The sequence below is a fragment of the Mustela erminea genome, chromosome 17 (genome assembly GCF_009829155.1).
Source record: "Mustela erminea isolate mMusErm1 chromosome 17, mMusErm1.Pri, whole genome shotgun sequence".
Taxonomy (NCBI): domain Eukaryota; kingdom Metazoa; phylum Chordata; class Mammalia; order Carnivora; family Mustelidae; genus Mustela; species Mustela erminea.
In genome coordinates this window covers 5,449,905-5,477,138 of record NC_045630.1, presented here as the reverse complement: position 1 = coordinate 5,477,138, position 27,234 = coordinate 5,449,905, and the positions used below count along the sequence as shown (strand labels likewise).

General features: G+C 45.7%; 1 protein-coding gene, 1 long non-coding RNA gene and 1 pseudogene across 2 annotated transcripts in view; 1 reads left to right on the top strand and 2 right to left on the bottom strand.

The window, feature by feature from the left end:
• The window catches only part of LOC116576127, a 41,308-nt pseudogene extending 39,434 nt beyond the window's left edge, over positions 1–1,874 (bottom strand).
• Positions 1,875–10,113: 8,239 nt separating this feature from the next.
• LOC116576128 lies at positions 10,114–12,249 on the top strand. The gene is made up of 3 exons (XR_004280059.1): positions 10,114–10,209; positions 11,484–11,587; positions 12,062–12,249. It is a non-coding gene; the product is annotated as an uncharacterized LOC116576128 (long non-coding RNA).
• An 8,198-nt stretch (positions 12,250–20,447) lies between these two features.
• Positions 20,448–27,234, bottom strand: part of GPA33 (glycoprotein A33) — a 43,981-nt gene continuing 37,194 nt past the window's right edge. The window contains exons 5-7 of the mRNA XM_032317953.1: positions 21,820–21,939; positions 21,019–21,142; positions 20,448–20,600 (exon numbers count right to left, since the gene is read on the bottom strand). Coding sequence (XP_032173844.1) covers positions 20,468–20,600; positions 21,019–21,142; positions 21,820–21,939 — 377 coding nt within the window. The 3' untranslated portion in view covers positions 20,448–20,467. The remainder of the gene's footprint in view (positions 20,601–21,018; positions 21,143–21,819; positions 21,940–27,234) is intronic.

Below are 27,234 nucleotides of genomic sequence, written 5' to 3'. Positions count from 1 at the left end.
CCCCTCCGCTTGCCACTCCCCTTGCTTGTGCACACTCTCTCTCTCAAATAAATAAAATCATTAAAAAAAAAAAAAAAAAGGAAAAGAACATAGGAAGGGCTCTGCATCCGTTGAACTAGGTGTCTGTGTCAGCTGCTGAGCTGAGCTTTGTGTCTTTCCTTGGCTTTAAGAAGTAAAACAAACCCCAGACTTTCGATCAGCCCCAGCTGGTGCCACCCTGGGAATTTCTTCACCCACCGCATCTCAGTTTGAGGAACCTAGAAAGTCCGTTTCTCCGTTTGAGATGATAGGCAAGGATGGCAATTTGAATAGATTTGGCTTCCCAGGAGCTCAGAGGCAAATCTGCCAGCAGAGTCCAAAGACCATCTACCATTTTTACTAGAATTTGCTAAAAATAACGAGCATCTTCTGTCTCGCACTGGCACACAATGGTGTTCGGCACAATTATTTTACTGCCGGGACAGGTCACAAAGGAGGGTGATGGGCACTTACATCAGGCCCTTGGCTTGTACCGCATGCACTCCATGCTCTTGGGCAATTCTTCAAATACTCAGGCACCTGCTTTTAACCAGAAGAAAACTCATTGGGGGCCAAAGTGCTGCTGAACATGACCTAAACATTGAAATAGGCATAGCCATTCCAGTTCCATTTGGGTATATGTAAATAAAATACAAGCATACTCCTGTTAAATTTCTACCAGCTCTTTTTAGCCAACAGAACAGAATTTAATCTCTGGACAATTTCATCAGGACACCTAACATTTTTCATCTTGTAGTAAAGCAGTGCACGTATATTTTTTTCTCCCCAACTTGAGGACAAAAAGGCATTCTTTTTCAAATTGCTCCAGTTATCTGGAATAGGTACTTCCTGTCCAATACAAAAGATAGAAAGGGCATGCGGTCATCTGTGTGCATGACCTGCCTCGCCCACTGCTCCCATGGACTCCTTGTTTTTTTCCAGAAGCAGCCAGTATTGCCAGTTTCTTGGGTATACTTCCTCCATCTTTTACACCCATTGAAGCATACCAGATATGTATTCATTCATATATTCTTCAATCTCTCTCTCAGAAAAAAATAATAGAAATGGTAGCATACTGTCTGCACCTTCTTTCTTTGTTCTTGATGGATCTTGGAACTCATTCCACATCATTCTCTTGAGTCTCCCCCCGCGTTTTCACAGGTGATTGTATGTGCATGTGCTTCTGGCAACACACCATTGCATGGGTGTGGCTTATCCCTGTTCATTGATGGCTTCTCTCTCTTTTTTCATTAATGTCTTCTTGGCTTTTGCTGTTACAAAAGCTGCAATGAATATCCTTGTACATCTGTTGTTCTGCAAATGTGTGAGTCCAAAAGTGTACCCATTCCCCATACACTCGCCATGCGGGATGTTTATCAAACTTGGCTCTTTGTCAGTGTGATAGTAACCATGGTAGTGCGGTAGGACTGAAATCCTGTTTCTCTTATTATGAGGCTGAGGATATTTTGTATGCTAAAGAGCAATTATATATTTCCCTTTTTATTAACTAAGCATTCTTGTTTTTTGTCCACTATGCTTTTGAATTGTTTTTAACCATTTTTAGAAGCGCTTTATGGTATGAGTTGCAAATATTTTAGCCCATCGTTTTTGTACCTCTGTCATCTTGATTAATTGTGGCTTTTGCCATGCTGAAATTTTTACTTTTATGTTGTTCAGATCTATCCATCTTTTATGTTTTGGGGCTTTATATTGCATTAATAAATGCCTTCCACACATTGAGATACCAATATATCCTTGCTGGGGCAGCTGAGTGGTCCAATTGGTTAAACATCTGACTCTTGGTTTCGCCTCAGGACGTGATCTCAGGGTGTATCGCACTCAGCGTGGAGTCTGCTTGATTCTCCCTCTCCCTCTGCCTCTCCCGTTCACACGTTCTCTCTCTAAAATAAATAAATCTTTTAAATATATATTTACATCTTGCTTTTCAGACTTCTAGAATTTCGGTTTTTTTTATATCTTAATTTTTGATCCATCTAAATTGCATCCTGGTGACAGTATGACGTGGATTCAGACTGCATTTTTTTTCTAGATGGTTAACCAGTATCCCCAGATCATTTTATAAATCCATGTTTCCACAATAATTTCAAAATGCTGATTTTTCATTTAATAAACTCCTATGTATATTTAAGCCTAATTCCCAACTTCGTGTATTCACTGTCTTGTTTTACTTATAGCTTTACAAGTATCTGGTTATATACCTCTAATAATTTGGCATGGCAAAGAAAAGATTTCATTCATTTTTAACCCAGTCCCTACCCTTCCATAAGGTCAAGTTTGCTTATTTCATTTTTCTATTTATTCATCCCATTCACGCACCTACTTATTTACTATACAGACATTTATTAAGCAGTTTCTAAATATCTGGCATTATGCCAGTGCAAGAGAGCAGTAGATGAATGGCAGTCCCTACTCTTAGAGAGTTCACGGAGAGCGGGCACACAGACGGTACCTGGGGAATGTCAAATATTGGTAGAGTCAGTGGTCAAGGACATGGCCTTCGAGGCAGACAGTCTCTAGTCAGATTTGGGCTTGACCACTTGCTCACTGTATGGCCTTGGGCAAATGAACCTCTCTGCTTCTCATCTAAAAGTGGTGGTAGCAACACCTACCTTTTAGGTTGTTATGAGAATTAAAAGATTTAATACACGTAGAATATTCTTGGCACCAAGAAGTTCTAGTTATGACAACCTTGTCACCACTAGCCCCCCGCAAGCTCCTGGGGAATGTGTCAGTGCCCTGATAAGACATCTTCCCTGCCTCCTCATCTGGTTGACAGCAATATTACCACGGCCCGAGACTCTACTGCTCCCTCACACCCAACAGCTGTGAGCAGCTTCACCTCCTCCTGTCCTGAGACCACCGAGACCCATCTCATTGGGCCATTTATTTCTTTTTCCATCATCTACCCACACCCCACACCCCATGCTCCCAAACACCAGACTCTTAGGTCATCCTCTTTCCCCACATGAGAATCCCCACACAGCTCTGCACATTTCCTTTCTGGTCCCTTCTCCTAGCCCTCCCCATCTCATAAAACCCTTTTATGGGGACCTCTGGAGCTCAAGGGGGTTTGTGGGCACACCCTCCATTATAACCACCTCTTGTCAGAACGTTCTCTCCTCCTTCATGTTTCTCTGTTCTCTCCACTTCAGTTGTCTCTTCCCCACCTTCCTCATGCCCCTGGGCTTGGAGGGGAGATGGGTGCCCCCCGGCTCCTCATTTTCCCTCACTTCTCCCTAAGAACTTCCAGGTTGGAGTGTCCTGTGGACAGATTGTCACCTACCCCTCCTTGCTGTTGTCACCAACTCTGCCAGCACACTCATACTTTCTTCGATGATTCCAGCTCTGGGATCCCTGTCACGCTCTCCAGTGCTACTTCTGCCATGGTTCTTGGGGATTTCAGTCTCCATGGAGATCATCTTTTCAAATCCTGATGTCTCAGTTCTTCGACATCGTCTCCTTAGTGAACTTGTCCTGCATCCCACTTCAGTTACCCAGTCTCCTACTCCTATCCTGGTCCTTACAATTATTAGTAACACAACCCCAGAATGCATTCGTTTCTAATTCTCTGCTCCACTTACCACCTCAGTGTTTTGGCTCATATCTCCTGGCACCCCAAGTTCAACAGTTCCGCTCTTGCATGTGGGACCTACAATCTGTTGATTCAATCACATCACCATTTCCCCCATCTCTTACCACACACGGTCTTCATTTAGCTTTTTACCATGTTAAAATCCACAGTTAAGGGTCACTCCCTTGCAGGCCTTCTCATCTCCTTTGCTGATCTTTTCCTTTCTTTGTTTGGTACAGGCCATTCCTTGCTAAACCCAACTCTGCCAATTCTGTGTCAACACCAGCGCATCCTATCATAACTGCAGAAGGACCCGTTACCAGGCTGCCCCATTTCACTGTAAATTTATGACCATCACCTCAAGGGCACCCTTAATGCTACTGTGTCACCCTAGTCCCTCACTCTCCCACTCTTCTGGATGGCTCCTTCATACCGTCTCCTCTCTCCTCAAAACTCCAACATCTCCATCCCAACCTCATGCCTAGCTTCGTACTTTACTGAGAAAGAAGCAGCATTCGGAAGAGAACTTACGCAAGCCCCTTCTGGGCCATACACCCAGCCACTGGCATCCGTCCTATATCTGTGTCCTAGCCACCTCAGCCTGTTAGAAGGGATTACTTGCTCGCACTTATTCTTCAGGTCAACACCACTCCTTGGGTCTAAAGCTCATCCCTCTCACTTAGAGCACTGCACCTGTGATTCTTTTTTACTCTGGCACGCTTCATGCTGCCTTCTCTATTTGATAATTCCCACGACCTTATAAACTTGTTATGATTTATCCAATTAAAAATAAAAACAATGGGGCAGCCGGGTGGCTCAGTGGGTTAAAGCCTCTGCCTTCGGCTCAGGTCGTGATCCCAGGGTCCTGGGATCGAGCCCCACATCGGGCTCTGCTCAGCGGGGAGCCTGCTTCCCCCTCCCTCTCTCTGCCTGTTTCTCTGCCTACTTGTGATCTCTGTCTGTCAAAATAAATAAAATCTAAAAATAAAAATAATAATAATAGATAAATAAATAAATAAAAATAAAAACAATTGCGGTGCCTGGTGGGCCAGCCAGTGAAGCATCTGCCTCTTGGTTTTGGCTCAGATCCTGCTCTCAGAGACCTGAGATCAATTCCCGCATATGGAGCCTGCTTGGGACTCTCTCTCTCCCTATCTCCCTCCCCCACCCTCTCTCTCTGAAAAGAAATCAAATTTCAAATAAATAAACACAAGTAGTCCTTACACTTTTCCATATTGCTCCATTATCCACTCCTAGAGCAAAGTGTCTGTAAAGAATCGTGTTTTCTTCCTTTCCTCTCCTCCCATTGTCTCTTGAACTCAATAAGGCGTCTGCCCCGTCATTGAGCTGTTACTATTCTTATCAAGGTCTCCAGTGACTTTCGTATTGCCAAGCTGATGGCCAGTCTCAGTTAACCTGCCAGCAACATTTCTTCGGCGCCGCTGAAACAGGTTCTTCACTTGATTTCTAGGAGAGACACCACATTCTCTTGGTTCGTTCCTGTCTTGCTAATAGTTCTCAGTCTTAGCTGTATTATCTCCCTTCCTCCAGATTTTATAGTTCCTCAGGCTCAGCCTCCAGGAAGAATGAACCCTACGGACACCCTGATTTTAGATTTCTAGATGCCTGGACATTGAGATAACAAAATTGCTATTGGTTTAAGCCATCCAGTTTGTAGTGATTTGTATGGCAGTCCTAAGACATTGATACACACTTCAATAAACTACTTACAAACAGACCAGTCAACCGTTAGTGGTGATTTCCATCTCAAGTCATGTGACAGGGTCCTTTCTGTGGCCGCCAAGACCTTGCGCTGCCTCTTTCACTTTGCTTCCCACCCCTTCCTTTGCGCGCTCTGCGGCAACCGCGCTATTCTCTGCTGTTGCTTTAGCGCTCCGGGTTCACTCCCACTTTCGGGCCTCTGCGCTCCGTCCATCTGCCTGGAATGCTCGTCCCACAGACATCCTGCAGCTCTTCCTCTACCTTCTTCACATGTCTGCTTAAATGCCGTCTTCTCCAAATGTATAAATTCCTAGAAACACAAAACTACCAAAGCTAAGTCAGGAAGAAACAGAAAATTTGAACAGACCAATAACCAGCAAAGAAATTATATCAGTAATAAAAAGTTTTTTCTTAAAAAAGCCTCCCAACAAACAAAAATGCAGGACATATGGCTTCACAGGTGAGTACTACCAAATATTTAAGAAGAGTTAATACCTATTCTCAAATGGGTCCAAAAAGTAGAAAAGGAAAACTTCCAAATTCATTCTATGAGGCCAGCATTACCCTATATCAAAAAATATCAGGTAAAGACATCACCAAAAAGAGAGAACTGCAGACCAATATCTATAGTATCTGTTCTGTATGGATAAGTATTTTTATGATTTGTCCTGAAAACTGACCGGCTAGACCTGCACGTACCCAGGCAGGCTAAGGAATGTTGTTTGTGAGACTCATGCTGTGTGAATAACCTTGGGAGCCTAATTGTTTAAAATATAATATCCGGCCTCTGGGTCAGAACTGGCCCTTCTGTTCCGGACACCAAGAGCTACAAATCTTGTCTCACATCCGCTCCTGCTGCAGGCTGGGCTGGCCCCCCCTAGAATGGAATCGGGGAGGGGAGACGGACACACACGGCCCAGGCTCCTTGAAAATATGGAAACATGATAACCTGAAAGTGCACCCCGGTCCAAACTGCACGTTGGGAGGCAAATGTTTAATTTCAAAACCTGTTATTTGCCCTATAAACGTGGCCCTTATGGGGATGGTCAGGTACAAGTCTCACCTGAGGGGAGGACGCTCTGCCCAGGCCTCTCGGTCAGGACTCCAGCCTGGCAGTTTCCATGGCGCCTCCCTGGCTGAGGAGGTTTGATGTTGCAAGTACTGGGTTTGATGTAACTTTGCTTCTTTCTCATTTATTGTGTACTGTTACCTTTGTCTTGTATAGATTCCTTTCCTCCTCTGCTTTTATTAGGCTTCTGTAATAGTAATAATATTAAGTTTTCTTTTCTTTTTGCAACCAAAACATGCCTATTGTGAATCCTTTGTGCAGAACATAAATATAGATGCAAAAGTCCTTGACAAAATACTAGCAAACTGAATCCAACCATACATTTAAAAATTTATCATGATCAAATGGGATTTATTCCTGGGTTGAAGGGTGGTTCAATATTTACAAATCAATCAATGTGATACAGCACATCAGTAAGAGAAGGGGTAAGAATCATATGATCATTTCAATAGACACAGAAAAGGCATTTGACGAAGTACAACATTCATTCATGTTGAAAACCCTCAACAATCATATACAAAAATAAATTCAAAATGAATTAAAGACCTAAATGTGAGACCTGAAGCCATAAAAATATTAGCAAAGAACACAAGCAGTAACCTCTTTGACATCAGCCTCAGCAACTTTTTTCTAGATATGTCTCGGCGCAAGGGAAATAAAGGCAAAAATAAACTATTAGGACTTTATCAAAATAAAAAGCTTCTGCACAGCAAAGGAAATGACCAACAAAACTACAAGGCAACTTACTGAATGGGAGAAGATATTTGCAAATGACATATCCAATAAAGGATTAGTATCCAAAATACATAAATATCTGTTATAACTCAAAATCCCAAAACACAAATAATCTGATTAAAATGGACAGAAGACATGAACAGGCATTTTCCCAGAGAAGACATCCAGATGGCCAACGGACAGCTGAAAAGATGCTCAACATCACTCATCATCAGGGAAATGCAAATCAAAACGACAATGAGAGATCACTTCACACCTGTCAGAATGGCTAAAATCAACAAACGAGAAACAACAGGTATTGGCGAGGATGAGCAGAAAAAGGAACCCTCCTCATGCACTTCTGCTGGGAATGCAAGCTGGTGCAGCCTCTGTGGTAGACAGTATAGAGGTTCCTCAAGTTAAAAATAGAGCTACCCTATGACCCAGGAGCTGCACTTCTGGTATTGTATATTTACTCAAAGAATACAAAAACACTAATTCATAGGGATACATGCCCCCTGATGTTTATAGCATCGTTATTTACAATAGCCAAGATATGGAACCCGCCAAGTGTCCACCAGTTAATGAATGGATAAAGAAGTGGTATGGACATAAATGGAGTATCAATCAGCTGTGAAAAAGAATGACATCTTGCCATTTACAATGACATGAGTGGAGCTAGGGAGTATAATGCTAAGCAAAATAAGTCAGAAAAAGACAATACCATATGATTTCACTCATATGTGAAATTTCAGAAATAAATGAACAAAGGGAAAAAAGGACAAATCAAGAAGCAGACTCATAGAGAACAAATTGATGGTTACCAGAGGAGAGGTGGGTAGGGATTGGGCAAAATAGGTGATTGGGATTCAGGGGTACACTTGTGATGGGCACCAGGTAATGAACGGAATTGTTGAATCACTATATTGTACACCTGAAACTAATTTTAACACTGTAGTTAACTGGAATTAAAATAAGTACTTAAAAACAAGGGGGAAAAAGTCATCTTCTTGGGGACAACTTCTTCAAAATTACTGTTCCCCTCCATTCTCTAGCTCCCTAGTCTGATTTACAGACCACTGTTGCAGTTAGAAGCATCTGGCATACTTCGTTCACCTCACTCATTTTTTTTTACGATCGTCTTTTCCCATCATTAGAATGTGTGCTCCATGGAGACAGGGAGTTTTTCTTTCTCTTCTGTTTATCACTGTTTTTATGTTGTCTGGCAAGAGCTGATAGTAATTTGTTGGATGAATGAAAGAGTAAGTGAGATTGCCTATTATTCCTTTTTTCAATCAAAATAATGGGGCTATCTTGTTATTTGATACAGAGGTTTTGTTTTTTATTATAGAAATGCTCAAACATGTAAAAGTAGAATATATAACGTAGCTCTCACCCTGATTGAACAAATATCAATACAAGTATGACCAATTTTGTCTCATCTATATTTCCACCATTCGCTGTACCTCCCAGCAGTTTAGTCTGAAGCAAATCCCAAATATCATATCATTTTAATTTATAAAGATTCCATTATGTATCTCTGAAAGATGAGGAGTCCTTTAAAAAGAACACAATTTCATCACACCTAAAAATTAATTTCTTAATATCATCATATAATTAGCGTTTACCATTTCCCAACTGTGCTATAAATGTTTCCATTTTGTTTTTCGCTTTTGTAGTTTGAGTTAGGCTACAAATGAAGATATTCTAATTTCTTAGAGATCTATTAGGATATTCTGATTTGTTGATATGCTTCTTCTATTCTTCATTCTTCCTTTATATTCTGCAAGTTTTTGGTTGAAAAGCCAGCTCCGTAGTACTAATTTCTCATAAATATATTGCATTATCTCATAGTCTGGATTTTACTGATTGCATGGCTGCATTCCTGAGTGTCCCTTAATGTGTTCCTTTGTCCCCTGTGTCACCCGTAAACTGGTAGAAGCTTGGTCACATTTTGGTTCTTCTGTTTTTCTCAGGCCTGCTTTACTGGTGGTATTTGTACTTGTAATAGAAGGAACAGTGTCTTGTTTTCTCTCTCTCTCTTTTTAGGGGTGATGATCATTGCCTAAATCTAGTAGTTGAGCAGTATTTGTAAAATAGTAACATTCCCCCCCCACCCCTTTTTAGTTGAAATACTTACACAAAGAGAAGTCCTTCCCTATTCAGCCCACATCAACTATCTGGTTTCACTGATCATTTAGGAAAAGAGAGAGAAATGTTTCATTTATCTGTTTTCACATTAATGATTTGCATGGCTCCTAGCATCTTCCAAAGTTGACCAATGAGTTTTAGTTATTTTAATACCAGTATGAATGATAGATACACACATTTTTATATGTTTTAATCTACTTTAGTAGTTATCTTTATTGTTGCTCAAATCATCCTCTTTGGCCGTTGAAAGATAGATTTCTGAACGGTACTGACACAATTCCAATGGTCTTTGATACTTTCCTTACTCTCTGGTATCACAATATGAAAAGTTCTGAGCTTGTCTTGTACATTATTCCTGCCCTAAACCTGAACTAAGAAATTTATCCAGAGATCCCTGATTTCTTTTGTGAAAAGTACTGTTTAAAAACCACAATCTTAGTACCCCTGGTGCCGCACTAGTACTAGGTCACTGCGCAGTGAAGAATTAACTTAGCAGGTCTGGGTTATCTAAACCCTGCACATTTCAAAGAAAGGTTTGGCGGGTGGCCAATTCCTGGGAGATAACCTCTAAGCCCTTGGACTATCCCACCTGATAAGAGTGTTTATCTAGGACCTTGGGCTACACCAGGTGCTCTATGCTAGCAACATGATTTCTGCAGGCAGGGGTCCTGGGGTCACACTGTGTCAGTTGACCTCAGGAGGGTCTTGACAACATGACTGAAGGCCTAATATAAATCCTAACAAGATCTGAGTAAGATTCTGAGGTTGGCAATACTCTGTGCATGTTGCTACACGTCACTGCTGGGAAAATTAAGTACTGTCTCTGTGATTCCCCCGCCAGGGAAGGGACAACCGCAGGCTTGTTCTGGTCTCTCCTGGTCCCCGCCCGATGTGCCTTGATCCCCTGCTGACTTCACTCTGTAATCTCTTCGCAGAAGAAACTGTGAGTACAACAGCTTTGCTGAGCTCTGTAAATTTTTTTAGAGAACCCATCAACCTGAGCTTGGTCTTGGTGACGCCCAAATACAGTCAGAAACTCTATCTGGGCCTTTTCAGTAGATACAACTGGAGAATATATATTTTTAAGATCAAATACATCATGATTTCACACTATATGACAAAGTGCAGGTCCCCAGGCTTTTACTTAACCTCACTAATCCTGTATCTGTATCTCCCTTCAACCATGCCAGAAACATCCGGTTCTAAATGAAAACAAATTTTCATTTCTCTTTACTCTTCCAATACAACAAACTCAAAATAGCAGCACTAAATCTACTAGCAACACTATAATTATTGAGAAGAGTTTAAGGTTTTGTTTTTGTTTTTAAGGTTTTGTTTTGTTTTGTCCTTAGGGTTGGTTCCAGTGGGAAGACATGGTCAAATTACTATTTTAAAGTCACTCAAAATAGTTCATCTCTGTGCAATCACACTATTAACTGGATATGCAGATACTTGTATTTTATTTTCTCTTTTTAGGAGTTTTTATTTAATTTTGTTTCATAATTTTGTGAAGTACTTATGCTTCTAAAGACAACTCTTCATACTATTTCTTTTTTATTTTTTTAAAGATTTATATTTATTTATTTGACAGAGATCACAAGTAGGCAGAGAGGCAGGCAGAGAGAGAGGGGGAAGCAGTCTCCCTACTGAGCAGAGAGCCCAATGCGAGGCTCATTCCCAGGACCCTGGGATCATGACCCAAACATAAGGCAGAGACTTAACCCACTGAGCTACCCAGGTTCCCCTTTTCGTGCTATTTCAAGAAGACCCTCTCTCTACCCCTCTATATAACCATTTTTAAATTTACTACTATTCTGTTAGTGGTTTTTAGTACATGAGCAAATACATACATGTGTATATGTACATCTGTATCTATATCAACATACAGATATAAGCAAACCCCCCCTTTCTAAAATAAACGGTAGCCTACTTTACATGTTTTTCTTCATTCTTCCTTTTCTACTTAACAATATAACCTAGAGATTGCTGGACTGTAGGATTTAGAGATACTCCTCATACCTTTTTACACCATACTATATTTCATCATGCAGATGAAGCCCTTTTTACTTAACTATATTCCTACTGATTCAGGCTATTGCTAGTCTTATTATTAGATAATGCCCTAATAGTACCTTGGGCATACATCTTGTCATATTGTTGTTAGTGTGTTTTCAGGATAGTGTCTTGACTCTAGATTCCTAAAATACTGATTTGCAGTGTAATTACTGGGCCGCATGGTATGCATCTGTATACTGTTGCTGAATATTGCCAGTTTCTCCTCCATCAGAACTCTTGGGCCGTTTGGCCCGCCTACCAGCAAGGTACATGGGTGCTGCTTTCACCAGACTCCCCAACGGTGTTCATGGTCCAAAGTTTGGATTCTTGCAGATCTTACAGGTGGTAAATATTTCTTGGTGTAGTTTTAATTTACTTTTATCTTATTGTGAATGACGTTGAATATATTTTTGCATGGTTAAGGGTAGTTTTCACTCTCTTTCTCTGTACCCACTGTTCCTATCTCTGATAATGGATTTTTCAGGGTTTTCCTGATGTTTCAAATTATTATCTTTCTGCTAACAAAGACTCAAATTTTAACAAGAATAAGATACACTAAAGGAATCTTAAGTCCTGGTAAAACTGCAGTTGGAGGTGGTATTTACAAATATTTTAAAATACTGATTAGGGTTCTGAATTATGAGATTAATAATCTTGGGTTTCTTGGGTGTTTGCATCAACTTCATTTACTCGTTAACTGATATTTATTGAGCACATGTTATATCCAAACACTGTTCTAGGCACTGGAAACCCAACAACGAACTTACTTTCCTACCTGAGGGAGCTAATGAAGAAGGAAATCACATTATTTTTCTGATTCCGGCTGAAAGATTCTCCCTAAAAGAATATACTCTTGGTTTACATGATTTTCTCCATGCTTCCATCTCTGATATCTGGAAATTTGAGGTCATCCCTCCTAATGAGTCAAAAACGGTGGTAAATTTTTTGCCATAGAGATGACTGTTAGGCACCTCCTTTGGTCTCAGTGGCTTCTTTTATCAATGAAGGAAAAAAACTCCACCGATCTTACGACTGCGGAGGCACATTGCCAAAGCCCCTGGTTTTCAGATCTTCCTGGGTTATTTCCACTGCATCCACACTGTAGAGAAGTTAAGGGAGCAAAACTAACACAAATGCAACCCCCATCTGTTTGTCCCCATCTGGTCTAGAGAATAACTCCAATTAATGAGGTCTTGGGCACTTTTTGGTGGTGGCATTGTTTCTGCCTGACTCTTCCCTGTCTCCACCCTAGGTGCCAAGACACAGCTCTCCTGAGTCATGGAATGGGTTCAAAGGAACTGCAAGATGTTTTTAATTTCATAAGGCAGATAATAAAAACGAGTTAGAGAAAGTGGGAACAGGAAGAGAAAAGCAACATGCTGGGAGAGGAGGAAGGCCACTCTGAGCTGATAAACCATATAGAGTGTTCCTGAAGGGAAGGGCTAAGGCCCATGGCATGTAGCCTTAAGCAACTAACATATTGTTCAAGGGTTCTGGATCTCTCTCTGAGGAGAAGGTTCTATAATAAAGCTCAGGACACAGAGTTAGACTTCAGTTTGGGCCCCAGCTCTGTCACCAACCAGCTGCCTGAATCCTTGACAAGTCACTTCAATTCTTCGGAACATCAGTTTCTTCTGAGGTAGCGTGGCTATCTGGCTGACAGTGCAGCTGCGAGGGTCAAAATGGGTCATGTCTTTGAATATGCTTTACAAAGTTCAGGACTATTTTTTTTTAAAGATTTATTTATTTATTTGAGAGAGAGCGTGCAGGGGGAGGGGAGAGGTGGGGGGAGAGGGAGACAGAAACCCAAGCAGACTCCCCACCGAGGGCGGAGCCCCATGGGCTGGATCCTATGACCCTGAGATCACAACCCCAGCTGAAACCACGAGTCAGGCACTCCACCACCTGTGCCACCCAGGCATCGCCATTCATGAACTTATGATACACAGGCTGAAAAGGGATGATGCCTGACGCTGAAGTATAAAGAGGCTCCCTGGGAAGAATTCTCTTCAATGTCTGCTGTTGGGAACACTGGACATGCTAAAGAAGGCACCTGGACTGCTTTCTCACACCACACACAAAAATAAACTCAAAAGGAATTAAGGACCTAAATGTAAGACCTGAAGCCATAAAAATCCTAGAGGAGAACACAGGGAGTAATTTCTTTGACATCAGCTGTAACATTTTTCTAGATGTATCTCCTGAGGCAAGGGAAACCAAAGCAAAAATAAACTATTGGAACTACATCAAAATAAAAAGCTTCTGCACAGCAAAGGAAACAACCAACAGAACTAAAAGACAATTTACTGAACGGGTGAAGATATTTCCAAATGACATATCTGATAAAGGATTAGTATCCAAACTATATAAAGAACTGATACAACTCAACATCTGAAAACCAAATAATCCAATTAAAAAATGGTCAGAAGACATCCAGATGGCCAACAGACACATGAAAAGATGCTCAACATCACTGATCATGAGGGAAATGCAAATCCACCTCACTCCTGTTGGAATGGCTCAAATCAAAAGCTCAAGAAACAAGTGTTGAGTTCAGTAACTCATCAGTTGCATATAATGATGATATACTATAAGTTGGCTAATTGAATTTAAATTTTTAAATAAAGGGCACCTGGGTGGCTCAGTGGGTTAAGCCTCTGCCTTCAGCTCAGGTAATGATCTCAGAGTCCTGGGATTGAGCCCTGCATCGGCTTTCTGCTCAGCAGGGAGCCTGCTTCTCCCTCTCTCTCTGTCTGCCTCTCTGCCTACTTGTGATCTCTCTCTCTCTCTGTCAAATAAATCAATAAAATCTAAAAAATAAATAAATTAATTAATTTTTAAAAAAAGAAACAAGTGTTGGCAAGGGTTTGGAGAAAAGGAACATTCATGCCCTGCTGGTGTGAAGGCAACCTGAGGCAGCCAGTGTGGAAGACGGTAGGCAGGGTCCTCAAAATATTACAAATAGAACTACCCTTGGGGCGCCTGGGTGGCTCAGTGGGTTAAAGCCTCTGCCTTTGGCTCAGGCCATGATCCCAGGGTTCTGGGATCAAGCCCCATGTCGGGCTCTCTGCTTAGCAGGGAGCCTGTTTCCTCCTCTCTCTGCCCGCCTCTCTGCCTACTTGTGATCTCTGTCTGTCCAATAAGTAAATAAAAAATCTTTTAAAAAAAAGATCCAATAATTGCACTACTGGGTATTAACCCCAAAAGTACAGAAACACTAATCTGAGGGACTTTTGTACCCCTGTGTTTATTGCAGCATTGTTTACAATAGCCAATTCTGGAGGCAGTCCAAGTGTCCATGAACAGATGAATGGTTAAACATAATGGAATATTATTTAGCCACGAAAGAGAATGAAATCTTGCCATTTGCAACAACATGGATGGACCTGACCTAGCAGGTGCAATGCTAAGTGAAGTAAGTCAGTCAGAGAAAGACAAATACCATATGATTTCATTCATATGTGGAATTTAAGAAGCAAAATAAAAAGAATTATAGGATTGTTGCCAAAGAAGTCAGCTAGAAAGAGACTCCAAAGGCCAAAATCTGGGACTAGTTGAGCATCAAAATAAGTAATGACAACAAGGGATTATAACCCAGGAGATAAAATAGAAATAAAATAGAGCCCATAGAGATTTAATCAACTGATGAGTAAGTTAAAACTCTGATGAGAAATGGGATGTTTACATGGTCTCTAAAAACCTCTCAGAAAAAGAAGTTACTTATTGCAACAGGAAAACGAGTAACTTTAGAATGGAGAAAACTTGCAGGCACCGCTTTCATCCAGTGACCAAAGTTCACATGATCAGTAATAGGGAAATTAAAGTCCTGGGCCACCCCATAGGATCAACCAGAAGAACACAGCTTCATTTCTGCGATGCTCTCCTTAAAAACACATGAGTTTAATCATGAAGAAATAGCAGACAAACCCAAATTGAGAGACTTTCTATACAATACAGACAGAGATAGGACATGTAACTAGATGCAAGGAATAATTCTGAACTAGATGCTCTTGCTCTACTGGATATTACGGGCTAATGGGGTCTAAGGGTATTGATGCTGATTTCCTGATATTGATGACTGTATTGCAGTCAATTAGGAAAATACCCTTATAGGAAGGAAATGTACATGAAGTATTCTACATATATAATTCGCATTCAGGGTGATGGAGCATTGTGTTGGCATTCTCAAATGGTTCAGGAAAAAAAGTCCTTTGTATTGTACTGAAACATTTTTTGTAGGTTTGAGATTATCTCAAGAAAAATAGTGGAAGGAGAAAAAATCCAGTGGAGGGATACCATAGCATCCCACCACCTTCCTGTGTACGTGTGGCATCTCCACGCGCACCGTTCCTAGAGCCTTTCCCAGTCAACGGTGGCGCGGTCGCAGGACCAGCCATCTGAAGAACCAATCCCCCGTTTTCTGGCACTGGGAAGACATTGGAAGGCCCTTGTTCTTCCCACCCTCAAAGTAGGATATGAGTGTTTCTAAAATTCCTTATTTGGAACTTGGACTCTCTTCAGTTCATCTCTGAACGAGCTTTAACCCTTTTAGAAGTGGAACGCATCTCTCTTCACCCTCTAAGAAGGTGCAGGGGGTACAGAGGGGAGGGGGTGGAGAGAGTCAGAACTCGGTAAAAACAGGAAACCCATAACTGCTTCCAGGTGAAGACAGATGTGTCGGTTATTCTTCATTTGCACCTCCCCCTCCCCCGACCTTCTCTTTCCCTTTCTTCCTCGATTTTTACTCCAAGAGGCGGATCCCCACAGAAGGCATGACCTGATGGGCAGGGTGGAGACTGGTGTTTCCTCCCCTGCCCGCGCCCCACATCGGTGCTGCTGTTCTGAACTTGGCATCTCTCTGTGACTCCACCTCCCATTGGAAACCCCTTCCTCTGTCTCTGGCTCCTTCTGGGTCCTGGAAGGGTTCGCCCCCTTCTCTCCCCTTGTTCTTTTGGGCTTTGGGAAGGTGGTGGTTTTCCCAAATGTGAGGAATAGGCTTTCCCACAATAAAAGACAAGGCCTGGGCTGTACATGGTGGCCTTAATAAAAATCTACATATACTGCACGAGTACCTTCTTTTCATTCAAGAAGTGGCTTCAAGTTAAGTGATTTCAAGGATCGATCCAGTTTGTTTCAGGTTAGACTTGGGGAAGCTGTTGAGGACAGAGGAGGAAACAGTGGAGGTATACTAGGTGGTTTGATGGTTCAATATAGTCACTGTTTCTCTTTGAGGAACAGTGGGCCGATGTTCTGATGACATGTGACTTGCTCTGGGCCACAAAGTAGGAGCAGAAGGAACGGAACCCCCGGCCAAGCGAAGCTTTATGAGTCTTCTCAAAGTCCCACCTTTTCTTTTCTCTCTGCTATGAGATGCACCTTCCTAAGGGCTGCGTTGATGTTCAGCCCGCATCCTGGAACGGGGAAGGCATGGAGAAGGCTGAGCTAGAGGCAGCAGGTCGTGTGAGCAAGAAGTAACCCTTCATTGTCGTCTGCCACTGAGACTTGATGTCGTCACCAGGACGTAAGTTGGCTTAAGCCGATGAATACGAAAAGACAGCTTGCATTGAAAAATAAATAAATAAATAAAAAGGAAAAATTGTTTTTTAAAAAAGCATGAGCTGATGGTAAACCCACTTTGCACTATATCCTGGCCCTTTCCCACAACTGGAAGTCGGCCAGAAGAGAGCCAATCTCCATGAGCAAACTCAAGAGCCAACAGCAGGTGTCCCCAAGTAGGTCCTTCCCCCCCGGACAGCACTTCCAGTAGGGATGAGGCATCACCCTACAGGTGCTCAGGGCCCTGACCCAGAACCTCCAGGAATGAAGCAAGGCTGGTGAGTCTTTCACAATCGCCCCAGATGACATAATGCTTGGTGAGGCCCACCGGTGTAGAGAGGACATTTCCTTGAAGATCGCTGGCTTCCCTTGTTCTGAGGCCATGTTCAATAAGCAACTGAGGCCACAGTCGTCAGGGGGTGAGAATGCCTGGGGCAGGTCTGGTCGGCTAAACAGCAGCAAATAGCAAAGTGACATTCGGTGTTTATTCAGCTTGCTAAAACTCACTGGGCATCAGCTTCCTCGACTGTAAAACGGGAATAATAATAGGACCTAACTCCCAGAGTGAGGATTATGAGCTCTGTGGAAAGTGTCCGGAGCAGTGGCTGGCCCAGAGCAAGTGCTGTCCGAGCGTTCACTGTTAGTGTTGTACATCAGGCTCTGTGAGGTTGGTTCATGTCACTCTGCCTTTGAAAGCCAGTGCTGCGGGGGCATGCACTAAAGGAACTGAAGAACAAGCCCATAAAGAGTGGACTGATTTACCAAGTTCATGGTACTTGGAAGGGACCTCTCCGGGCAGCCAGAGTCCTTCCTCAGGGGATAACACGCATGCCTCATCTCGCCATGGGCCGTGATATTTGAAGCTGTAAGTAAGGATTGTAAGAAAAATGGTTTCAAATGGCTAACAAGTGTCTAGCGCATGATCTTCCCTCAAACAATGATGACCTTGGTGTCTCTCCTCAAGCATGCTAAGTCTTTGTACTGTCGGCCGGAAACCACGCATTGGAAGGGAATGCCCGACAGCCTAAGGAGACTGGGATCGTGGACTCTGACTATGAGAGAAACCGCAGTCATCTCATTCCCACGGTTTCTGCATTGAAATAAATCCAGCCTTACCAGCTGATCACGTGACCTGAGGCTCGTGTAGGAGAACCCCACACTGGGTACGGACCTGGCAGCACCACACCTTTTCCACTTGTAAAACCACTGGTTTTCCTTCAAGATGGAGACCAAACTTCCCCTCCTCTTTGGAGCTTTCTTGAACTCCCTCAGGGTCCCGCTGTGTTCCTGTGGCATCTTCTCCATCTCCCATAACTATGTTCCTGTCACCTCCATTAGATTTCAGCTCCTCCTGAGTAACCGTGTCTTGGTGACCTTTCTAGACTGTGCAGCCGGCACAAGGTCCGGCACATAGTAGGTGCTCATGAAAGATTTGTCATTAAGTCAATGCAACAGATCCTGATTGAAGGTTATCGAATTAATGTGATGGGTACTGATTTCCCTGATTTCCTTACACGAGCCTGGCGCTAAGGCATGTGAACCTTCAGAGCCTTTCCAGAGCAGAGGAATAAGCCAGTCCAAACTGGGGGAGGTGGCCACCCTCCCTCCCTCAGCTCTGTCAAGGGCATGCTTGGAGAACCTCGTGCCATGAGGACGAAGGCACTTCAAAGTAGGTAGAGGACCAGGAGATGACCTTGGGCAAGAAACGTTGACACCAAACAGTATTTATTCAACAGACATTGTCCAGTGCCAGCATGTGGAGGCCGTGAGAGAGATTCAGTTCCTGCCCTCACCAACCCTACAGGCCTAGGCGGAGACAGACCACGGGAATGACAGTTCTGCGTGACCGGTGTTGGGACTGGAAGGGGAAGGGACAGGGAAGGGCCTTTGAACGTGTGGCAGGAGAGACAATGTCGGAGGCGAGAACCAGCTGTGGATCATGCTGCTTTGAGGAGGAAGAGCCACGTGTTTTGTCCCACAGCTGGAGCGGGCGCGTCACCTCCTCCTCTCTCAGGAGGGGCCCGTCTGGGGCATCACTGGCAAGAGCATCTCCACCCTCTTCCCTGGAGCCTGTGGACGGACCACCAGGCCCGCCGCGGCCCGCCTGACACTTTGCCTGGAATATCCCTCTGCTGCCGGGGAGGGTCCGTCCTGTCCCGGCCGCCCCCAGAGACAGCGCCTGACCCTGCTGCGGCCACCGGCAATGGAACCCACAGATCTGACCTTCTACTCCGCTCCCGCCCTGTCACCTTGCCTCGCCGCTCCTGGGAAGCAGAAGAGGCGTGCGGTAAGTAGACACAAGCCCGGGAGACGTGCGCGTTCCCTCGGGGTGAACAAACCCCGCAGGAAAAAAGAAATAAGAATATCCACTGACATTTATTATTACTGATAGCACTTGAATGAAGCAAAGAATTTAACAAAATATATAAGATATATATGTGTGTATAAATATACTTTTTTTTAAAAATCACAAGTGGATGACAGATTTAAGAACTGGTTTTCTGATCATCCAGAAAAGACAACGACGTTAATTTAACAGGAAACTGCATTTGGGTGAGACTAGCCACAGGGCCACGAGCCCGAAGCAGGGACATGGCTCCGACAGTGGGCGACAAGACGGGCAAGCAGGGGGAGGGGGGAGTTGCGAGTCTACAAACATCAGAGAGACCAGAAAGGGGAAGACGCCCAGATTCAGCTGGAGTGAGCCCGGCTGGGGGGGCTCCTGGGATGTTGGGGGGGTGGGGGTGGGGGAGGGGAGGGAAGTGCAGCCCAGGCTGCGGCCCAGGGAGCTCAGACGTTGCTCGAGGGATGGGCTGATGCTCAGGTTAACTGCTCAGGAGCTGGAGACAAGGTGACGACATTGTTCCCACGTGTGGGGGAGACCAGGGTCTGGTTATCACTGGGATTTGAGACAGGCCAGTTGGGGCAGGTGGTGATGGAAAGCGCATCCGAGCCGGAGAGAGAAAGTGATGGGCCGCTGAGGAAGTGTGCAGGGGAGCAGAGCCGGCCCTCACGGAGGGTTTCGGGAGATGAGCTGGAAAGGGAGCTTGGGGCCAAAGTGGTCCCGAAGCAGGACTTTTCACTTAGGTTTGATAAATCGTAGGGAGTCCTTCCCCGACTCATGTATCCAACAAGTAGGTACCGTGTGCAACCCGTCCCCCCACAGCGCCCCGGGGCTCCCCCAGGTGCCCTGTGTGTGTGGTGGGGAGCAGAGCCGCTCCCGTTCTGCTGAGGCTGGGGCTGCCTCTGGAGACTTCGGGTCGCTCCCAGCCAGGAGCCCCAGGCTCCGTCCTGTGCCTGGGGAGCCCTGCCAGCTACAGAGGAAGGTGAGGCTGCGGCCTGGTCCCGGCTGAGGGCCAGGCTGTGAGCCGGGCACGGCAGTAGGAAGGGGTCACGCTGCGGGGGAGGGCGCTTGGCAGGGTCAGTCACCGGTAAGGCCCCCTTAGCCAAGCCCTCCAGCAGATGACGCAGGGAAGAAGCATCCCGTCCGTGGCCGGGATGGAGGGCGAGGAAAACGGAGCCAGGAGAGGGGGGCAGGAGGCCGAGGAATAGACGCCAGTCTTGCCCCCCCTCAGCCTACGGCGGGCTCGTCACCGGTCGGCGTGGCCAGGGGACCCCCGCCCCATGCTCTTGCGGTCTTCCTGCCTGTAGTCCTCCTCCTCCTCCCTCTCTGTCTGAAGCTCCCTCACCTGCTCTGGAGGCTTCTGGTAGATCATCCGATTCCTGGGAGCAGTGGGGATAGAGGGGAGGGTTTGCCCTCACTCAGACTGGGGAGCTGGGCCTAGAGCTGCTTAGGGGAAAAGCAGCCCTTGGACCTGCCGCCCCTACCCGTGCAGATGCGAAGGGCCCCCGGGCTGCAGGCTGGCTCCGAGTGGACAGGAGGTGGCAGCTAGGTGGCTCCTGAGCTCAGAGTGTTAGAGGGGCAGTCTGGTTCCACCAGACCAGGAGGGACGAGCTCCGCCCCAGGCTGGCCCCCGGAGGCCACAGGAAGCCTGGGCAATCACAGGCCTTGCAGCCAAGCACCAGGGCTGCAAAGCCACTTGGGGGCAGCTGTCCCCATGGGCGGTGTGAGTGGAAAAGGCCACGAGGAGCCGTGGCACTTGCCCCCACTCCTGCCCACAGGCTGTCCGCAAACACTCACGGCTTTGCGTCCTCAGCCTCGTCCTTCCCCCGGCAGCAGCAGCAGTAGATGACAATGCCCAGGACGATGAAGGCTGCAGCCAGGCCCCCCGCGATGCCCGCATACAAGGCCACGTTCATGGAAGCTGCAAGAGACAGAGCAGGGCAGCTGCATCTCCCGAGGCGTGACCTGAGCCCAGGCCTCTGGGGATGAGGAGCCATGGTGAGGGAAGCCTCTGGACGGGCCCAGCCTTCCTCCCAGCCCAGGGAGGGCTGCCAGCTCCCAGCAACACCCCGTGAAGGGCATGGCCTTGCAGGGAGGAGACGGGGGTCTAGAGACACTCGTCAGGTTGGAGTGGGCGCAAAGACACCCAGGCTAATAGATCGGTGTCCCAACTCTCCCTGGGCGACCCAGGCTCCTAAAAAGTCCCCAGCTGTCTGCCATGCCAGCTCTGGCTCTAGCCTGTCCTTGAGCGGGTGCTGGGGACCCGCCCCAGAAACTAGGGTCCAGACTCTGTGGCAGCTGACTCTGGACGCTTCCCTCATGCCCACTGAGTGGCCCTAAAGGCAGGCAGGGCTGAGCAGGTCTCCAGAAGTCAGTCTGAGGCTCTGCTTCCCAAGAACCAAGGGAACTGGCCTGACCTCTAGGCAGGGGAGCATCCGACAGAGGTCACCCCAGGTTACCCTGCCAGCTGGTGACCCTACAGAGGCTCCCCAATTCACCACCACCAGGTCTCCCTCAGCTGTCTCTCTGGACCCCGCACCAGTGACCTGGCCTCCGTCAGACCGAGGCTGACCCACCCTGCCCCCAACCCGCTCTTACGAAGTCTGATGGCCACGGTGATGTTACAGGACTCGGTCCCCACCTCATTGCTGGAGGTGCAGATGTAATAACCCGACATGTCCGTGGAGATGTTCTTCAGAGACAAGATCTGGCCTGCGACTGGGAAGGAAGAACAGGGGGACGAGGCACCACTGGTCGGTGAAACACCGAGGCACCTGGAGGCCCGAATTCCCAGGAGGACACAAGCACGGCCGTTGACCTCGTCTATGTGGAGAGAGCGTCCGCCTCGAGGCCTCCCAGGACGACAGCAGGCAGTTCGCACAACCCTGCAGTGCTTAGAACGGAGTCAGGCCCCTGGGTTCGAAGCCTGGTTCTGCCAGATTAATTTTGTGACCTTGGCCCAGGAACTTAGCTTCCCTGAACCTTAGCTTCTGTATTTATAAATAACAAGAGTCCGTGTGAGGCACGGCAAGAGGGAGCATGAAGCGAGACAGTGATCAGTGCAGGCCAGCCTGAGAACACGCGACCTGTCTTACGTGCTCGGGAAACATAAAATGCGTACGTATTACCTGAAAGTGCTTTCTAACAGGAAGGTATGGTCATAACCACTTTTCTGCTCTTTGGAACCTGTGTCCTTGAGCTTGGACTCGTGGAAGAAGTCTTTGAGAAATCGAGACCAGTCCAGCATCCTCATGAGAAACTTTCCTGCTAAACCTGGGATCCGATGAATTTCTCCACCTTGAAAGCGAGAGCTTCATGCTCAGATGTCTTTAGATGCCCTGTCCTCAAAGACGCTTTGTCACAACTGCTGTTTTGAGTGGAGAGTTAGACACCTCTGCCTCTGTCTGCAGCAGAGGGGGCCTCGTGAGATCCTGCTGCACCAGGCAGCTGGATTTCATCCAGGGGAGATGCTGGACCCGGCAGGTGGGACCCAGTCACAGCACGGCTCAGACATTCCAGAAGTGGCTCCTAATCTTCAGGAAGGAGTCCAGGCTTCCTCCGACTCCCTTATTTCCCTTAGTGTTATACCCTCGAGCTCCATGTAGTTGCAGATGTCAAGATTTCCCTCTTTATGGCTGAATAATATTACATTGCATACACATAACACCTCTCTATCCATTCACCTGTGGACAGACACTTGGGCTGCTTCCGTATCTTGACTATGCAAATAATGCTGCTATATGGGGTGCCCGGGGGGCTCAGTCAGTTAAGCCTTTGCCTTCGGCTCGGGTCATGATCTCCAGATTCTGGGATCAAGCCCCGCATCAGGCTTCCTGCTCAGCAGGGAGTCTGCTTCTCTCTCTCTCTCTCTCTCCCTCTGCCCCTCCGCACTGATCATTTTCTCTCCCTCTCTCAAATAAATAAATAAGTAAAAATCTTAAAAAAAAATAATGCTGCTATAAAGGGATGCATGTAAACCTTTGAATTTGTGCTTTTGTATTCTTTGAGTAAATACCCAGTAGTAGGATTACTGGATCAGAGTGTAGTTCTGTTTTTAACTTTTTGAGGAACCTCCATACTATTTTCCACATATGTGGAATTTAAGAAACAAAAGAAATGAACAAAGGGAAAAAAAGAGACAAATCAAAAAATAGATGCTTAACTCTAGAGAACAAACTGATGGTTACCGTAGGGGAGCAGGTGGGCGATGGGTTAAACAGGTAATGGGGTTAAGGGGTGCCCTTGTGATGAGCACAGGGTGATGTATGGAAGAGTCACTATCCTGCACAAGCAGAACTAATATTACATGGTACGTTAACTAATTGCAGTTAAAATAAAAAGGTAAAAAACCCGAACAAATCTAAGCTTCTGAATAGCATCACAGGGTTACAGATCTGGTCCTACGCTTACCTTAGCTTTGTCTCTAGCCAGTTCCCCACTGTGTGGCCACTCCACCCCGCAGCCCCCACCCCCGCCACGGCCTCCAGTCTCTTGCCTAATTGCATCTGGTGTGGGTTTCCCTGGTCTGGATGTGCTCCTTCCTATCCTTCCTCAAATGTGCGGTCCTGTGATTTTTGTCAGCAGTCTTGTCTGGGAAGTGGAACAAATACTCAATCTCCAAGGTCACAGAGGTAACCAGAGGCTTGGAGAAGTTAAGGTACTTGCCAAATGTCACAAAATTAAGAAATGATAAAGCATTACCAAAATGCTGTTTTAGGTCTAGAACTCTCTGGAGCAGTTGACAAATTTCCATTTTCCTATGTATCATAAAAAACAACGTAGGTTCATTATGAGAATGTGTACATGACATGAAGCTATTACTTCCAGTCGGTTGAGTGGAGAAAGCCTCAGGGGCTTGATTGCGATAGCCCTGAACAAGACAAAGACAGTCTCTGTCCCCGCGTGAAGGGGACAGAGAAGAAACCATGGTGGTCACAGGTAATCAGTTAGAAACAGAAATGCTACTTGAGCTTATGGCAAGGGAGTTTAATCTCATCTGAAGGGTCAGGGAAAGCCGGTATAAAGAACAAAGAATGAAAAAACCATCCATAATTTCACCAGCTAGAAATACCAGCTGATGATTTGGGTTATTTTCTTCCTATCTTTCCCTATGTACTTTCTTCAGATTGTTCCCTTGAAACCCACAGCTGTATTTATTTTCTCGATGCTCTTTCTCTATAAAATGCTACTGCTTCTACCCTAGAATTTCACGCCTCAGAATGTTTTCTGGAATATTGCTTACCTGTGACAGTAACATATGGTACTAAAAAAGCAGTCCATGACCAAAGCAAAATTTGAAATCAGTGAAAGAGGGTTAAATACACTTTTTAACAACAGAACTCTCAGAGCTTCTAATGTGTTAATAAGCACTGCGTGTCCCTAAATGGAGATGATAGTATAATGGTCTTCTCTTCTTTTTAATTTTTAAAAAATTAAAGTTAGCTAACATACAGTGTATTATTACTTTCAGAGGTAGAATTTAGTGATTCATCAGTTGCATATAAAAGCCTGTGCTCCCGAAGTGCCCCCAACGCCACCACCCGGCCACCCCATCTCTCCACCCACGTCCCTCCAGCAGCCTTCAGTTTATTTCCTGTCGTTAGGAGTCTCGTAACTCCCTGTTTCTTTCTTTTTTTCAAAGATTTTATTTATTTGTTTGTTTATTTATTTATTTGAGAGCACGCAAAAGCACAGGGAGCAGGAGAGGAAGACGCAGACTCCCCGCTGAGCAAGGAGCCCGATGTGGGGCTCGATCCCAGGACCCTGTGACCATGACCTGAGCCAAAGGCAGAGGCTTAACTGAATGAGCCACCCGGGTGCTCCTTCTCTCCACTTTTATCTTATTTTTCTTTCCCTACCGCTATGTTCATCTGTTTGGTTTCTTAAACTCTAGATATGAGTGAGATCATGTGGTATTTGTCTTTCTCTGATTGACTTATTTCGCTCAGCATAATACCCTCTGGTTCCATCCACCTTGTGGCAAATGGCAAGATTTCACTTGTTTTCATGGCTGAGTAATATATATCACATCTTTTTAAAGAATCATTTTTTAAATTTAAATTCTATTGATTAACAGTGTATTATCAGTTTCAGAGGTAGCGCTCAGTGATTCATCAGTCTTCGAGAACCAGTGCTCGCGGCCCTGGGCCCTCCTTATCATCCATCACCCAGTTACCCCATCCCCAACCCCCATCCCCTCCAGCAGCTCTCAGTTTATTTCCTATAATTAAGAGTCTCTTTATGGTTTGTCTTCCTCTCTGATTTTGTCTTGTTTTATTTTTCCCTCCCTTCCCCAATGCTCCTTTGTTTTGTTTCTTAAATTCCACATATGAGTGAAGTCACGTGATGTGTCTTTCTCTAGACTTACTTTGCTTAAGGTGATGCCCTCCAGTTCCTCCCACAGCATGGCAAGTGGCAAGATACCATTTTTGTGATGGCTGAGGAATATTCCATTATATATATGTATGTGTCTGTGACACTGGATTCAAGCCCCTGGACCCCCCACCTTCCAAACGGTGGCTGCTCTTCTACTTGTAGACTGGCAATATTTGTTTACTCAGAAACTCTGATCGAGGTTTCGGGTGTTCCAAATGATTTGAGAACTATCTAGTTGTATTCGAGGGATGAGACAAACTTAGGGTCCCCCGGCTCCTCTACCATCTTAACTCCTTCTCCCTGACAGTCTTATTTCCTAAATGAACTGGATTTTTCTTTTAAGAGGCATCTTGGGGCACCGCAGTGACTCATTCTGTTGAGCACCCAACTCTTGATTTTGGCCCAGGTCATGATCTCAAGGTTGTGAGATAGAGCCCTGCATCAGACCCCACACTCAGCACCGAGTCTGCTTGGGATTCTCTCTCTCCCTCTCCTTCTGACCCTCCCCTGCTCACTCGCTCTCTCTCTCAAATAAATAAAATCTTTTAAAAAATAGAGGCATATTGAAGGAACACACTTTGGGAAATGTTCTAAGACCCTGGAATACATATGGGGATTCTAGCCCTCACCAGATTCCTACTCCTCTAGAGCGTGTGAGATTCCGCCCATGTGTAACGTGTCCACGGCGCAGCGCACACATCAGGACAGGACTTCAGACGGCCTCCAGGGCCTTTCCAGTTATCAGAGCCCAGCTTGGGACTCTTCCCCAAAGGAAACAGGGGATATCAGAAGCTGGTCTGGAATTAACCAGTGCATCTCTCGTGCTACCCGATCTGCTCGGATTCTGAGCGGGGGCTCCAAAGCCCCTTTTCCTCTTGGAAAGGACCTAAAACATTTGCTGAAATCCAGCTAAACCTCATGTTTTCGCTGCAGTGGCGACACCTTGTGGCCAACAGGAGGAACTACAGGACAGTCCGCCTCCCGCTTCCCTGGGCTGGTCCAGCTGGGGAGAGATTCCCCCACCGAGAAGCCCTGGTCTCCCAGAGGCACGGGTGTCAAATTGGCAAGACTTAACTTTCCTGTGCCCGGCGCTCTGGATCCCAGAAGCACTCCTCCTTCCTTCTTTGATATCCAAATTCCTAGTCTTTCGGTGCATGAAGTTAGCTGGCTTACAAAGGATGCCTAGAACTATCACCCGGGGCGGAGGGGGGGGGGGTCTCCTCTTTGCTCTTTACAGCCTTCAGGGAGGGTGGTATGCTGGTCGTCCTAGGTTTTCAGAGGAGGATACTAAGGGTCAGAGAGGCTGTGAGTGACTTACAGCCACTAAGTGGAGACGTCGGGACTGAAATTCTTATATACTGATTCCAGATTCCCTGTCCCTTTCCCTGCTGGATTGCTTCCACCGATGACTTAGTGGAAGGAAGCAATCTCTACTGTCTTCAGACAGAGGAGGGCGGAGGAACCCGGCTCTCAAACTGTGCCCTACGGCCGGAAATGTTTCAAAAATCAAAACTGGGTTTGCTCCTACTCCGGGGCTCGATGAGGCAGGTGGAGTCCAGAGCCTCCGAGGACAAGCCGCCTCCATCCCAACACCGGGCGCAGGCTTGCGTTGTTTCACCACTAACCACGCTCCTGGCT